We start from the raw sequence: 16,940 nt of genomic DNA, 5'->3' as shown, positions 1-16,940 counted from the left end.
CCAACCTTTGCCTTGATCACAGCTTTGCACACACCTGTCATTCTCTCATCCAGCTTCATGAGGAATGCTTTTCCAACAGTCTTGAAGGAGTTCCTACATATGCTGTGGGATCTCCTTCAAGACTGTTGGCTGCTTTTCCTTCACTCTAAGCTCCAACTCATCCCAAACCATCTCAGTTGGGTTGAGGTCAGGTGATTGTCAAGGCCAGCTTATCTGATGCAGCACTCCATCACTCTCCTTGGTCAAATAGCCCTTACACAGCTTGGAGGTGCGTTGGGTCATTGTCCTGTTGAAAAACAAATGATAGTCCCACTAAGCCCAAAGAAGATGGGATGGCATATGTCTGCTGAATGCTGTGGTTGCCATGCTGGTTAAGTGTGCCTTGAATTCTAAATAAATCAGTGTCACCAGCAAAGCACCATCACACCTCCTCCATGCTTCACGGTGGGAACCACACATGCGGAGATCATCCGTACACCTACTCTGCATCTCACAAAGACAGCGGTTGGAACCAAAAATTTCAACTCATCAGACCAAAGAACAGATTTCCACCGGTCTAATGTCCATTGCTCGTGTTTCTTGGCCCAAGCAAGTCATCTTCTTATTGGTGTCCTTTAGTAGTGGTATCTTTGCAGGAATTCTACCATGAAGGCCTAATTCACACACTCCTCTGAACAGTTGATGATGGACTGTTGTTTCTCTTTGCTTATTTGAGCTGTTCTTGCCATAATATGGACTTGGTTTTTTATCAAATAGGGCTATGTTCTGTATACCCCCCTACCTTGTCACAACACAATTGATTGGCTCAAACGCATTAAGAAGGAAAAAAATTCCAACTCCAACTTTTAACAAGGCACACCTATTTCATTAAAATGCATTCCAGGTGACTACCTCATGAAGCTGGTTGAGAAAATGCCAAGAGTATACTTTATATATAGTCTTTATGTTGTGTATACTTACACTATATATACAAAAGTATGTGGACACCACTTCAAATTAGTGGATTCTGCTATTTCAGCCACATCTGCTGCTGACAGGTGTATAAAATCGAGCACACAGCCATGAAATCTCCATTGACAAACTTTGGCAGTAGAATGGCCTTACTGAAGAGCTCAGTGAATTTAAACATGGCACCGTCATAGGATGCCACCTTTCCAACAAGTCAGTTCGTCAAATGTCTGCCCTGTAAGAGCTGCCTCAGCCAACTGTAAGTTCTGTTATTGTCAAGTGGAGATGTCTAGGAGCAACAACGACTTAGCCGCAAAGTGGTAGGCCACACAAGCACACAGAGCGGGAACGCTTAGTGCTGAAGCGTGTAAAAATCATGTGTCCTTGGTTGCAACACTCACTACTGAGTTTCAAACTGCCTCTGGAAGCAACGTCAGCACAAGAACTGTTCATCAGGAGCTTCATGAAATTGGTTTCCATGGACGAGCAAGCGCAGACAAGCAGAATATCACCATGCGCAATGCCAAGCATTGGCTAGAGTGGTGTAAAGCTTGCTGCCAGTGGAGATGTGTTCTTTGGAGTGATGAATCACCTTCACCATCTGGCAGTCCCACAGACGGATCTGGGTTTGGCGGACGCTACCTTCCCCAATGCATAGTGCCAACTGTAAAGTTTGGTGGAGGAGGAATAATGGTCTGGTGCTGGTTTTCATGGTTCGGGCTAGGCCCCTTAGTTTCAGGGAAGGAAAATCATAACATACAGCATAAAATGACGGTAGACGATTCTGTGCTTCCAACTATGTGGCAACAGTTTGGGGAAGGCCCTTTCCTGTTTCAGCATAACAATGCCCCCGTGCACAAAGCGAGGTCCATACATGGTGGTTTGTCGAGATCAATGTGGAAGAACTTGACTGGCCTGCACAGAGCCCTGACCTCAACCCCATTGAAGACCTTTGGGATGAATTGGAACGCCGACTGCGAGCCAGGCCTAATCGCCCAACATCAGTGCCCGACCTCACTAATGCTCTTGTGGCTGAATGGAAGCAAGTCCCCACAGCAATGTTCCAATGTCAAGTGGAAAGCTTTCCCAGAATAGTGGAGGCTGTTATTGCAGCAAAAGGGGGACCAACTTCATATTAATGCCCATGATTTTGGAATGAGATGTTCGATGAGCAGGTGTCCAATTACTTTTGGTCAGGTTGTGTAGCTCCAGTAGATTGACCTGGTATATGTGTGCTTCTCTCTCCCTGCCTGCCTCTCTGCAGAGTAAGGTGATGGCGTGTGAGTGCTGCAGGGAGGTGTTCAGTAAAGAAGGGCCTCTCCAGATGCCCGCTCCCAGCAGAGACAACAGGAACAGTGAGCTGGACGAGGAGAAGGACTCCCTGAAGTCCCAGCTCAGAGAACTGGAGCTAGAGTTGGCCCAGACCAAACTACAGCTGGTAGAGGCCAAGTGTAAGATCCAGGTCAGATACCACGGAGGATAAGCAGCACACACGCACGCGCATACACAGAAACACACACACACACACAGAAACAAATGCACGCACACACACACACATATAGAAACACTCACACAGAATCACATGCAGAAACATACACACACACACACACACACACACACAGAATCACATGCACACACACACACACACACACACACAGAATCACATGCACAAACACACACACACACAGATGCACGCACACACACACCCACTAAAACACACAGAAACACACACACACACACACACACACAGAATCACATGCACGAACACACACACACAGATGCACGCACGCACACACACACACACTAAAACACCCCCAGAAACACACACACACACACACACACACACACACAGAATCACATGCACGAACACACACACACAGATGCACGCACGCACACACACACCCACTAAAACACACACAGAAACACACACACACACACAGAATCACATGCACGAACACACACACACACAGATGCACGCACACACACACACACACACTAAAACACACACAGATGCACGCACACACACACACTCACTAAAACACACACAGACACACACACACACACACAATCACATGCACGAACACACACACACCCACTAAAACTCACAGAAACACACACACAATCACATGCACGAACACTCACACAGATGCACGCACACACACACACCCACTAAAACTCACAGAAACACACACACACACACACACACACACACACACACACACACACACACACACACTGTCTCTCACTCCGTGTAGTATAATAAAGTAGTTCACATTCTGTTCAAGCCATTGGATGTGCTGCTTTTATGTTCCATCCCTTTTTGACTATTCATGATTATGGTGACTGACTTCATGTTGCTATGGTGACTAATATTGATGGTTTTTATGGTGACTGACTGGTCAGGTTGCTATGGTGACTAATATTGATGATTATTATGGTGACTGACTGGTCATGTTGCTATGGTGACTAATATTGATGATTATTATGGTGACTGACTGGTCATGTTGCTATGGTGACTAATATTGGTGATTATTATGGTGACTGACTGGTCATGTTGCTATGGTGACTAATATTGATGATTATTATGGTGGCTGACTGGTCATGTTGCTATGGTGGCTGACTGGTCATGTTGCTATGGTATCTATTTATTCCTTTGTTCTGTCCGTCCTCAGGAGTTGGAGCACCAGAGGGGCGTCCTGATGAACGAGATCCAAGCGGCCAAAAATTCCTGGTTCAGCAAGACCCTGGGCTCCCTGAAGAGCTCCACGGGCAGCACCTCCCAGCCCCCCTCCTCCCCCAAAGATGGGCCCCCGTAGGCCTTTACACAGACCACCCTGGCTAGGGGAGTCTGGAGGTCCGGAGAAGTCTACAGTATGCACAGGAGAGCTTATGAACACTACCTGAATAACACCTGAGACAATGCACTTTTCTCTTTCCAGGGGTGCAAGATAGCCACAGAACAAAGTCAGCCCTCTACACATCTTCCTCTCTCTCAAACTCACCCACTTTTCCACTGGACCAGCCAACCACCCTTCTTCACTAGAGCTTTGATGGAAAAATGACGTGTCGTCATTCGTGTTGTGTGGAACCAAGATGGAGAATGACTGGTAAATCTAATGTGGGTTGTCATTTACACTGTTTACACTGCCGGGCTCCTAGTTGTCTTCAAAAAGCCAATCATTTTGTCTTTGAAGTGAGAGGTTAGCGGAGTACTATAGGAACTCTGGTCCTTAAAACGCCAAGGTGGACATTCAATAATACCGCTCTGCCCACTGGTTATATATTGCTACTGCTGAGTGATATAAAATATATATAGCCTATCAGCAGGTTATGTGGCTAACTGATATTATGAGAAATCTAAGTGCTCAAGCAGTCTTGACCCTGACTTGTAAGGATCACGCGACAGCTACAGGCAGTAGTTGACAGGCTAGGAATACGTATTTGCTACTTAAAAAAGGCAACTACTACAGGAAACATCTTCAGCATAACACATCTTTACGGCTCAATGAAAGGAGCATACTGCATTCAGAATCTAAAAACTACATCTTGTTTGTCCTTTATAGTAATATTACGTAAACTATGTTGTCCTATAAATGTGTATAACTCATTATTGATCATTTTGTATCTTGTACAGTTCTAAAACAAATAAGAAACAAGAAGAAAAAAAATCCATTTGGAATTTGAATGTAATTTGAGTGTGGAGGTAATTAAGCACAGTGTGAAAGATCTGGGTCAAGTTCAAATGTCGGAAGAACCAAAGTGACATTCCTACTGGACTGTTTCATTCCTGCTTCTATAACACCATAGCCTGGTTCAATCAGACTGAACACTGGGCTCACCATTGTTTTAAAGGTGCAGCGTAGTCTTCAATATGGTTTAACCGGGCTAATAACTCAAAGTATACATAAAGCCTACTGAGCTACTTATTCCACTGGACTGAGGTCAAATTTAAACTTGAAGTCATCGTGTGTCACTCAAGTCTTTGCACAGATCTTTCCATTGATCAGAGTGAAGCATGAACCAATCCTAGATTTGTCTGATATCTGAAAGACAGGAGGTAACCTAATTGTAATGTAATGATACTGGTTTATGAAGGGCTCCCACATCTCTCTTCTATTGTTAGCAGTAACTGGAGTACTCCATCAATGCTACTTGGCTGCTTTAACTGTCTCCATTTAACTCAGCCCAACTGCTACTTTACCAACCCTGACACTCACCTAACCAGAACTTAAAGCACGGTAGTTGAATATAGAACAGACATGGCTCCCAATAGCTATTGAAATGTCATAATGAACCAATGAAATGTCAGAATAGAAGGCCATTCTTATAACAAAGCACTGAGACCATGAGGTGTGCAACAAGTAATTGAACATTCCAAAATGTCTATCCAAGCCAAGGTGCCCATGAGGGTTAACATATGATGGGAAGATTCAATGGCCATGCAGTATAACATATGATGGAAAGACTCTCTCAATAGCAATGGGGATTAACATACAATGGAAAGACATTCAATAGCAGCCCACTCATTACACTCGTTTTTCTAGAGCCATATTAAAGCATGTTTGTGCTGTGGATAGCTTCCAACAGACCTGCCATGAACCCCCACTTTGGCCTCTATTAGAAGCACTGTAGCGTTGGATTCACCCTTTGGACAAAGACCGAGACCGCTTGTATACCTATACGTGTGTCCTGCACTGACTGGTTCCAGTTGAAATGGTTTCTTCACAAGGCAGTGACTGTTGTTGTCTGAGGCCCAGAACTATGTCGATGAAATAATCAGAATTAAGCCATCTCAATATATTATACTCTCAAAAGATTGTCACCTGTGCTATTGCATTCCTGTCCGCCATTTTAAGACCAGGATGCGAGTAGGCAGGGACGCTACAGATGGATTCGGGGGTTACGTCACATTTCTGAACCTGCTTCCTTTCCTTGTCTCCTTTCCTTTGTGACCACTGATCTGAAAAACAGCAACAGTTGAAAGTAATATGATGGATGCCTGTCCAGGTGTTTCACAATGGAAAGGCAAAGAAATAAGGTAGCCAGTTAAGAATATTAGGACACAGCCATGTTTTTAGGTGTGTTATATGGACAGCATGTCTTTCATATGTGTCACATGCTGTGTAATGGTTTCAAAGTGCTTCAGCCAGAGTCATATCAAGTTTTACAAGGCCTCTGTGTATGTTGGCTATGTGCACAAACATTGCGTCAATATTTTAAACACTATTTTAAATTAATTTGTACTCATAAGTTATTCAGAGAACAAACCTACTTTCTTTTCTTCCTAATTTTCTGTTGCTGAGAAGACAGTGGCCAAATTATAATCCAACTACAGCGATGCAAAACAAATAACTTCAGATTCACAATATTGTACAGTATGCTATACTTCAACAGTTCTGCTTTAGTTTCCAACATGAGTTGTCCTTCCATGTTCCTCGTCATTCCCATGTGAATCTGTGACATGCTTGAACTCTAATGGTATTTTCTGTACAGTAATCGTCTGACGTACATCAATAAAATTCCGTTCTCTGTCCACTGATTTACTGTACTTTCATTAAATCAAATGTATGTGTGAGGTGAGATTCTCATATTTAAAGAAAGGAGGGCCGCACACTAGGAGCTCAGATGAGAGCTCTCCTTTATTTCTTTAAGTGTTCCACTCCGCTAGCCAGCACCTCGCCTAAATAGGTGTGCGTTTCTTTTGCGTCTAGAGATTCTCATATTGGCAGTTTGTTATAAAACTGATAACTCTTCCAGGCTAATATTGGACTTCTAAATAAACGTTTTATTAATTTTATGTTATCACACAGCAACTACCATCTTGAATGGATGCTGTGTTAAATATTTCTGTAGAATACAAGACATTTAGATTATTGTGATATGATCAAACATACAAAGTGTATAGACCTGTACACCTTCAATACATTCCCCTCTTATGACCGTTAAATCAATCTCATGTTGTCTAAAATATGTCACCTTCAAAAGGTAGGCTACAATTATGTGAATGAATGAAAAACGGGAAATACAGAAATGAATTACAAAACAAACACAACTGTTAACTACACCCCCCTCCCAACCCCCAAATAAAGCATTTGTAAGCAATAATTATGATTAGTAAAATAGCCATACTTTATACATTTCATAGGTGTAAATGACTGGTTTAGACAAGTATGAACATGTCAGCAGTAAAATGCAGGCTTACTATTTGGCAATGTTAGAGTGAGAATACAAGATAGCAGGTGAAGGTTGGCCCTTGAAATGGAAATTGACTGTATTTTAATGACACTCATTTGATCAGTTATTTGAGTTCCATTGAGAAAAGCCCTTAGCCAATGAAAATGAGGGTGCGCCTCGCAGGTATTTACTTGCCACTTACAATATGATTCTGTTGCAGAAAGCTGTGCTTTGCCTCATAACCTCACTCGTCCAACAGTTTCTTTACAGGTTTTGCCATTACTGGTATTGGAAGCCCCTGCACACAGAGGTAGAGTGGTAGCTCCAGTGAGGTTGTACAGATGAGGTGAATATGATGTGTGTTCCTTCAGCAGATGGGTAACTACCCAAGAATGTTTTACAACCAATGAATGAAGGGAAAATTGGTTTGAGCCACAAACAAGCTATTCTGGTCAGTCATGTACATTTCCAGAGGAATAAAAGTGCAGTTTGACTGAAATAGTAAACGATTAGCAGTGTGAATGCTTTTTGTGATCTATGTCGATTAATCAACGTATACAGTGCAAATATTAGATCATTAAAATTATTGCAAAGTAAATATTACAATACACCTTGACTACATTCATAAGCTCACAAATACAATATCTTTACTACCTGAATGAGAGGATTGTGTATGCATTCACATATTTGCATATGAAGTCTGTAGATTCCAACATTGAATTGTAGAAAGGTGCAGAGAATACAAAGTATGTGGCCTTTGAAGTAAAACAGTTCAGAGAGGCCTTGTCCTGTTCAGAGAGGCCTTGTCCTGTTCAGAGAGGCCTTGTCCTGTTCAGAGAGGCCTTGTCCTGTTCAGAGAGGCCTTGTCCTGTTCAGAGAGGCCTTGTCCTGTTCAGAGAGGCCTTGTCCTGTTCAGAGAGGCCTTGTCCTGTTCAGAGAGGCCTTGTCCTGTTCAGAGAGGCCTTGTCCTGTTCAGAGAGGCCTTGTCCTGTTCAGAGAGGCCTTGTCCTGTTCAGAGAGGCCTTGTCCTGTTCAGAGAGGCCTTGTCTTGAAAAGTAATGAAAATTAAGAGGTTAAAGCAACTTGGCAACCAAGTTTCGACCAAAGTTAAAAGTTAATTTGCAAATTCGTTATGAGTATCCAATCTCGTTACGCACACAGAGGAACAATAAATATCAAGGGAAGTATAGTAGTCGTTTGTCCCCGGTCTAAACAGATACAGATATGACGAGATTAGACATCCATTCTCCCTCTCATCCTTCCTCCTCCATGTTGTCATCTTCTACCATCTCACCTGACTCTCACAATGACGTCGGCCATTTTAGGACAACAGTAGGAGCTCCTACAGTAGGTGAGGAGCCCGTACTGTTTGGTACCTGCCACTCACTCATTGACACTGTGCCGTTTTGCTGCCAGACTCCACCCCCATGGAGAATCTGTTGCCGAGGCTTTTGGGGCTCGGGGGAGTGGTCAGGACCGGGGAGGACGGCTCCCGCTTGGTGGTGGAGGAGTCCACCGAGGAGCAGCTCTTCTGAGGCACCCTAGGCCGTACCACTGTGGTCTTGGGGATGACCGATATCTGTCTCTGCCCATCAACTCCCCTTAGCGGGGGCCTGGTGGGTGGGCGGGAGGGGAAGAGAACCCCAGCCAGTAGAGGAGGGTTGGTGGTGGAGGGTATGGGGCAGCGTGGTGGGAGGGGCGGGGGACACTGGTCGTCCTCCTGGGTCGGGGAAGTGTCCGTTCCCTGGCAGGCCTGGCCCTCCAGGGAGTTCTGGGGAGGGTCCTGCTGCATGCTGCTCTGCCTGGAGGTGGTCTTGTCAGAGCCGGGCATATCGCAGCTGTCCGTGCGTCGCCGGGAGCCCTCGTGCATACGGCTGGTGGCCACCACAGCCTTCATGATAGCCTGCAGTCAGAGAAACATGGCACACAGCTGTCAGTCACCAAGCCTGCCTCAGAGACGAGGCATACAGCTGTGCTTCAGCCAGAATCTGAATGTCAATGTAACAATAGTGGTGATTAGGTTCATACATTCCATTCAAGACAATGGTTGGCCCGCAAGCTTACATTTCCCAAGAGGATCAGGACAGCATACAATTATTTGAACTGCAATGTTTGTTGATGTCTATTGTTGTCCAAAGTGCATTACTCTGAGTGAGGGCTCAATTCAATCAGTGTCGCTCATGTTCAGAGTTATAGCGCAATTGAAATTTAAAGGCATTGTTCCCGCATTCGCAGAGACTGCATTCAGTCAACTCAATCAGAAATGTACTTTCAATGCCGCTATAATAATAATTTGGGGGGTGCTTATATTTGTCCTGTTACACACGTGTAATGGAAATGTGTTTCTTGCATATCCCAACTCCCCCTGAGTTACCCACAGAGAGTGGCAGGTCTCAGCCAGGCTCACCATTATCCAGTGGCCCTCGAGCAATTGGAGTTAAGTGCCTTGCTCAAGGGTACAGCGACAGACGTGTCACCTTGTCGGCTCCGGGATTCAAACCAGCGACCTTTCAGTTTCTAGCCCAATGCTCTAACCTCGAGGCTACCTTCCACCCTATAGCACTGAACTTCAGTGATACGGATTGAGTCGAGCCCTAAATCTTTCAAATTAATGGTACATTTTTTATTATTCGAAAATAATAAAGCACTCTTGATGCTATCATCAAGCCCCTCACTCACCTTGAGTTTGCGCCGGGCGTTGAACTCCTGTAGCTTCCTCTGAGTCGTGTCCATGTGGGAGAAACGGGCAGCCTTGCCCAGTACCCAGGGGTGCTCCAGGGCCTCCTTCACCGTCAGCCTCTTGTGGGGGTCCTGCACTATCAGCTTACTGACCTGAGGGGACAGCCAACGGGAGAGAGGTTCTTTTTGACTTAGTTGACCTTGTGGCAGCAATGGAATAGTCCCAAAAGTGCAAACCCCAAACTAAATTCAGCACAACTCAAATATTAAAAGTATTTTACATGTATTTGACCCAGGTCTAATAGACAGTAATTGTGTAAAGAAAGAACATTTATTAAATTAAATGTGCTGATGCAAAGTTGATTGAATCCGGCCGGGCCAAAACAAAATGGAGGCTTATTTTTTATTGGGAGTTTTATGCTTGTTTGGCTGGCGGTAACACAACATATTCTACGCAGTAATAGCTTTTTGACAATATGGGTTTTCCTCTAGCCATGAAGCATGAGAGAAATTGTATATAAGGTTACATATACATTTTACTAGCCTGGAGCGGCAGGTGGCCTAGTGGTTAGAGCGTCAGACTAGTAACCGAAAGGTTTCAAGATCGAATGCCCGAGCTGACAAGGTAAAAATCTGTCGTTCTGCCCCTGAACAAGGTAGTTTAACCCACTGTTCCTAGGCCGTCATTGAAAATAAGAATTTGTTCTTAACTGACTTTCCTAGTTAAATAAAGGTAAAAATACATTTGACTAAATTTTACAAACCTAATGTCTTACTTATATTTGTCATATACGGGTCATTCTTGAAATACTATGGCATTTGGGAAACTACATTTTTCTATATATTGTTTTTATTTAAATGTATTTCCCATTCTAAATCAACTAATAAGGTAGCTTGTGGGTCTTTGTAGTGGTAGCTTAATGACTTTAAATCATTGTTACCATTATGATAACATTATGCAACCAGTAGGAGTAGTAACACCAATGATGGTAGCACCAATTAAACATTTTTTAATAATTTTCTGAAATGGAGGCTCAAAATTCTCAAATCTAAGGTCATCAACCCAAGCAAAAACATTTACTAATGTGATATGATTAATCATTTTGCTCACAATGTTATTTATTTTACATCCTCACATTTATGACATCATTTTCTTTAATATAGACCCCTCCCCTAATAACAGTTGGAGAGAATGCTCAAGATCCTTGTATATCTTTGTAATCAGTGATTTTCAAGGCGGTGACAGCAATGACAAAACTGAGGGACACACATTATACTAGTAACAAAAAATAGGTGTTTTAATAGTCTTCTTTGTTTTTATTGATCTATGCAATATCTTACATACTAGCATTCAAAATAATAGGTATCTCTAAATCCCCCAAAACATGTCTCTACACATCACTACTGGGACAAGCCAATTTGCTTACCTTGAGCACTTTCAACAATGCATAAACAAAGTTTTGCAGTATAAAGGATTTGCATTACGTTTTCCCACTGATAAACAGTTTAATATAAACAAAAACATGTATGATGTGTAACTATATGTCATTTTAAAGTGTTCTTCATGGTTGCAAAGGGACTGAAATGCCACAGCAATTCAAGAACGACCCACATATATATCATGGGCTCTATTTTAACAAACCTAACACAATGGTAAATCTAAGTGGTAGCGCTATAGGTTTGAGGTGTGTCAGAAATATTTCAGCTATTTTCATAACCAAGAATGAGTGCTGGCGGTGATGCGAAAAGACTGTTTTTTGATGAATAAATAAGTTGAGGCTTGACCACACACTGGCCAATCAGAACATGCTCCATGGCTAAATATGTGCTTGTGTCAAGCTGTGTATTTACTGTCATTTATGTATTCCCTTGTAATCAATTCCAATATTAGTCCATTATAGTTTGTTAAATAGCTTACAGAAACAAAATAACAAAATTAAGACCTATCCCATCTTTGCTAAATACGTTAACTTGAACCTGTTTGCAGTCCACATTGTTCTAAGCAATTGCATGGCTTCAATATGAAAATATATACAGTACCAGTCAAAGGTTTGGACACACCTACTCATTCCAGGGTTTTTCTTAATAGTGTAGAATAATAGTGAATAAAAGTGAAGACAAAAACTATGAAATAACACATATGAATCATGTAGTAACCAAAAAAGTGTTAAACAAATCAAAAGCAGCCCAAATAAATGCTTCACAGAGTTCAAGTAAGACAGATCTCAACATCAACTATTCAGAGGAGACTGCATGAATAAGGCATTCATGGTCGAATTGCTGCAAAGAAACCACTACTAAAGGACACCAATAAGAAGAAGAGACTTGCTTGGCCCAAGAAATACGAGCAATGGACAATAGACGGTGGAAATCTGTCCTTTGGTCTAACAAGTCCAAATTTCAGATTTTTCGTTCCAACCTCTGTGTCTTTGTGAGATGCAGAGTAGGTGAACGGATGATCTCCGCATGTGTGGTTCCCACCGTGAAGCATGGAGGAGGAGGTGTGATGGTACTTTGCTTGTGACACTGTCTGTGATTTATTTAGAATTCAAGGCACACTTAACCAGCATGGCTACCACAGCATTCTGCAGTGATACGCCATCCCATCTGGTTTGTGCTTAGTGGGACTATCATTTGTTTTTCAATAGGACAATGACCCAACACACATCCAGGCTGTGTAAGGGCTATTTGACCAGGAAGGAGAGTGATGGAGTGCTGCATCAGATGACCTGGCCTCCACAATCACCCGACCTCAACCCAATTGAGATGGTTTGGGATGAGTTGGACCGCAGAGTGAAGGAAAAGCATCCAACAAGTGTTCAGCACATGTTGGAAAAGCATTCCAGGGGAATCTGGTTGAGAGAATGCCAAGCGTGTGCAAAGCTGTCACCAAGGCAAAGGGTGGCTACTTTAAAAAATATTAAATATATTTTGATTTGTTTAACACTTTTTTGGTTACTACATGAGCCCATATGTGTTATTTCATAGTTTAGATGTCTTCAGTATTATTATACAACGTAGAAAATAGTAAAAATAAAGAAAAACCCTTGAATGAGTAGGTGTTCTAAAACTTTTGACTGGTACTGTACATAGCATTCACACTGATATAGGGGCTAGGCCTACAGTAAATTGCATTAGGCTGGGCATGGACATGCCAAACGTTGTCAATAAGCAAGATTAAATTAAATATTGACAAGGCCTAAAAAGAGAGCCAATAATTCTAATCCCATTTGAAAAAAATGAAACAACTTGTTTTAAATTGGCTGTGTCTAAATACACTTACAGGCACCATAATTTCTCCTTGTGGGCTTATACTACTAAAACAACAGGCTATGAAGGGTCATATTGGAACCATTTTACAGATCGCATTCACATTTCTCCAGAAGTTGAATTGCATGCGTGCCACGGATGTTCTCACCATAAAACCAGGATGGTGAATCATTCTAATAAGTTTGCTTTTAATAAAATTTAACAAAAAACACAATCTTCTTTTTTTTTTACAACAACAATAAATGCATGTAAAGTGCATTGATATCATAAAATCGCCAGGAGAAAAAAGACAATGCATTGCTGTTGAACCAGCCTTCGTTATTGGGTATGGGGAGTCTACGGAGGGCTTGGATTTTGAACATATGAAATAAAAAACAAGCACTTGTTACATGAAAATGACTTCTAAATTCTAGGTTCACATCTCTCGATGGGATGGAGGGTGTAGGATACATGCACTGCCTGAAATTAGTACTTTGGATCACTTTTTTATTATTTGGGGGTTGCTTTTAATTTCTGTTAAATACAAGTGTGTTTCTTACATATCCAAACTCCCACTGAGACAACCGCAGTGAGTGGGGTCACAACTGTACAACGACCCTGGAGCAATTAGGGTTAAGTGCTTTGCTCAAGAGCACAGCAAGCTCCGCTATTCCAACCAACAACCGTTCAGCGACTGGCCCAACGCTCGAGCCTTGAGGCTACCTGCCGCCACTGTAAGGACACTCCTCAAATATTCCCACCCCTCCCATCTGAGCACTAGCGAGCTGATATAAGACAGGTGAAATACCAAATACCTGTCAGTAATGCCTCAATCACACTGACAGCGTCACTGTGCAAAATGGTACGCAGCATCATCTGGATATGTGTGCAACAAAAGTTCACCATTCACCTTCTGCTACCGTTTCTGTCAAGACGTCTACGCATACATTCAATAAATCCAACGTACGCACCACACCATGCTGCAAGGCAATACTGCAAGGCAATACTGCAAGGCAATACTGCAAGGCAATACTGCAAGGCAAACACAGCATTCCATTGGAAATGTATGTACTTCTGGTGTACCAAAATGCAATGACGCTGTCAGTCTGATCAAGGCATAACAGGTCAAAGTTGCCAAAAAACGTGCGTTTGACACTAGCGCAGCCTTAACGCCAATCGAAAATAGAGCCCCAAGTATTAAAAGGTATTGTAATCAATAACAAACAGCCTTTGTACATACATTTACATACTTGTCAAATAAAGCAATAATGTTTATAAGCAGACCTTCAAATACAGTATAAGTGTTTTTCATAATAAAAGCCTCTGTTTGAAGTAAACGGTGGAACCCACCAAGTCCTTCGCGTTGAGGGAGACCTCGTCCCACCAGGGGGAGACAAACTCATAGTCGCAGTTGAGGATGCGGCTGTACATGTACTGGTCTCCCCTCGGATCGAAGAATGGTTCGAACCCACACAGCCTGAGGGGAGAGGCAACATTTCCCTTGAATTATTTATTTGTTTCACCACTCTCACTTGATTTAAAGACAGATACGGGATACTTTCAGACAAGAGACCTCTCTAATAGACTTGCATATTACATCCAGAATCCATAGGAGAAAGGGGAATATTTGAGGTTACATTAGCTGCAATACTGTGATGAGAGGACTTCAATTTGTCATCAAATTGCCAGCTACCCACGGAGTACACGCAGATCTTGGGCAAGATTTTAAAGTGTAGTTTCTTTTAACTCACAAGATGTACAGGATCACTCCCACAGACCACATGTCCACTTCAGGACCATAGGCATTGCCTCTGAGGATCTCTGGTGCTGCAGGGCGAGATGGGGAGGTAGGGATGGAGAGGGAGAGAGTGAGAGCCAGCTGTCAGATCCCACACAGGACAGCTCATCCTGATAAACACACTATGAACTATGAATGTTATTTCCTTGAAAGCTGCAGTCTGTAGCCTCCATGAAACATTTCGGCCCTGATCCCGTGGCTGGTCTAGTGGTATTGCTGCTGCCTCCATACTACATACACACCTGGATGCAGCTGTTCCTTTCCACGTGACACCATTCACTTTCTGTGTTTTATCCCTTTCATCCATCGCATATTACATTTTATATATTTACATATTTTTTTACAAATATTATAGTGCGCCCCAACAATTTGCTTTGTTGTGGTTGAAGACGATTCATTGGACTGATATCAATCTCACAATGTATGTGTCTATATAATATATGTCAATATTTCCTAGCCAATCCCAGGTTGCCCCTTTTAAAGTCACACTGTGGTCTCTATTTCCTTTCATTAGTGTGACCTTGCAATTTGTTTTGTTATGGTTCAATGGGAAGCACCAATCAATAAACACTGCGGGAGTGTGGCTCAACACACCAGGCGACCCTGATCCTACAATTGTATTCACATTGGGATATATCTGTCAATTTATAACTCACCGCAGTATCCAGGAGTGCCACACACCGTCTTCATGGTCACTTGCTCATCTATTATCTTTGAGAGGCCAAAGTCAGCTGTGAAGGTCAGATAATGGTTTAGTGTTAGTATTATATACTGGGTGTTCAAAACATTAGGAACACCTTCCTAATATTGAGTCTCTTGCCTCAGAACAGCCTAAAATCGTCAGGGCATGGACTCTACAAGGTATCAAGTGTTCCACAGGGATGCTGGACCATGGCTGGATGTCCTTTGGGTGGTGGACCATTCTTGATGCACATGGGAAACTGTTGAGCATGAAAAACACAACAGCGTTGTAGTTCTTGACACACTCAAAGTGGTGCGCGTGTCACCTACCATACCCCGTTCAAATACACTTAAATATTTTGTCTTGCCCATTCACCCTCTGAATGGCACTCATACACAATCCATGTCTCAATTGTCTCAAGGCTTAAACATCATTCTTTAACCTGTCTGCTCCCCTTCATCTACACTGATTGAAGTGGATTTATCAAGGGACATCAATAAGGGATCAAAGCTTTCACCTGGATTCACCAGTCTATGTCATGGACACCAGTCTATGTCATGGAAAGAGTTCCTAATGTTTTGTACACTCAGTGTACATTTCAGTGTACACTTCAGTTTATCTAGGAGACAGTCAGTTTATCTAGGAGACAGTCAGTTTAACTAGCAGACAGTCAGTTTAACTAGCAGACAGTCAGTTTAACTAGCAGACAGTCAATGTATCTAGGAGACAGTCAGTTTATCTAGCAGACAGTCAGTTTATCTAGGAGACAGTCAGTTTAACTAGCAGACAGTCAGTTTAACTAGCAGACAGTCAGTTTAACTAGCAGACAGTCAGTTTAACTAGCAGACAGTCAGTTTAACTAGCAGACAGTCAGTGTATCTAGGAGACAGTCAGTGTATCTAGGAGACAGTCAGTGTATCTAGGAGACAGTCAGTTTAACTAGCAGACAGTCAGTTTAACTAGCAGACAGTCAGTGTATCTAGGAGACAGTCAGTGTATCTAGCAGACAGTCAGTGTATCTAGCAGACAGTCAGTTTATCTAGGAGACCGTCCGTTTATCTAGGAGACCGTCCGTTTATCTAGGAGACAGTCCGTTTATCTAGGAGACAGTCCGTTTAACTAGGAGACAGTCCGTTTAACTAGGAGACAGTCCGTTTAACTAGGAGACAGTCCGTTTAACTAGCAGACAGTCAGTTTAACTAGCAGACAGTCAGTTTAACTAGCAGACAGTCAGTTTAACTAGCAGACAGTCAGTTTAACTAGGAGAGAGTCAGTTTAACTAGGAGAGAGTCAGTGTATCTAGGAGACAGTCAGTGTATCTAGGAGACAGTCAGTGTATCTAGGAGACAGTCAGTGTATCTAAGAGACAGTCAGTGTATCTAAGAGACAGTCCGTTTATCTAAGAGACAG

At 42.6% G+C, this 16,940-nt stretch overlaps 2 protein-coding genes across 8 annotated transcripts in view; one reads left to right on the top strand and one right to left on the bottom strand.

Moving 5' to 3' along the window:
• The window catches only part of LOC106574055 (rab GTPase-activating protein 1-like), a 158,001-nt gene extending 151,520 nt beyond the window's left edge, over window positions 1–6,481 (top strand). For all 7 annotated transcript variants that reach the window (XM_014149587.3, XM_014149586.3, XM_014149589.2 and 4 more), the window contains 2 exons: window positions 2,213–2,410; window positions 3,621–6,481. In XM_014149587.3, coding sequence (XP_014005062.1) covers window positions 2,213–2,410; window positions 3,621–3,764 — 342 coding nt within the window. In that variant the 3' untranslated portion in view covers window positions 3,765–6,481. The remainder of the gene's footprint in view (window positions 1–2,212; window positions 2,411–3,620) is intronic.
• A 231-nt stretch (window positions 6,482–6,712) lies between these two features.
• LOC106574056 (calcium/calmodulin-dependent protein kinase type IV) overlaps window positions 6,713–16,940 on the bottom strand; it is a 44,492-nt gene continuing 34,264 nt past the window's right edge. Inside the window, exons 7-11 of the mRNA XM_014149593.3 lie at window positions 15,505–15,579; window positions 14,802–14,877; window positions 14,401–14,527; window positions 9,802–9,954; window positions 6,713–9,025 (exon numbers count right to left, since the gene is read on the bottom strand). Of these exons, the coding sequence (XP_014005068.1) occupies window positions 8,510–9,025; window positions 9,802–9,954; window positions 14,401–14,527; window positions 14,802–14,877; window positions 15,505–15,579 (947 nt within the window). The 3' untranslated portion in view covers window positions 6,713–8,509. The remainder of the gene's footprint in view (window positions 9,026–9,801; window positions 9,955–14,400; window positions 14,528–14,801; window positions 14,878–15,504; window positions 15,580–16,940) is intronic.

Source organism: Salmo salar, chromosome 16, assembly GCF_965601325.2.
Source record: "Salmo salar chromosome 16, fSalSal1, whole genome shotgun sequence".
In the NCBI taxonomy this organism is placed as follows: Eukaryota; Metazoa; Chordata; class Actinopteri; order Salmoniformes; family Salmonidae; genus Salmo; species Salmo salar.
Note: the sequence above shows the minus strand (reverse complement) of the source record. Positions and strands in the feature narration are given on the sequence as shown.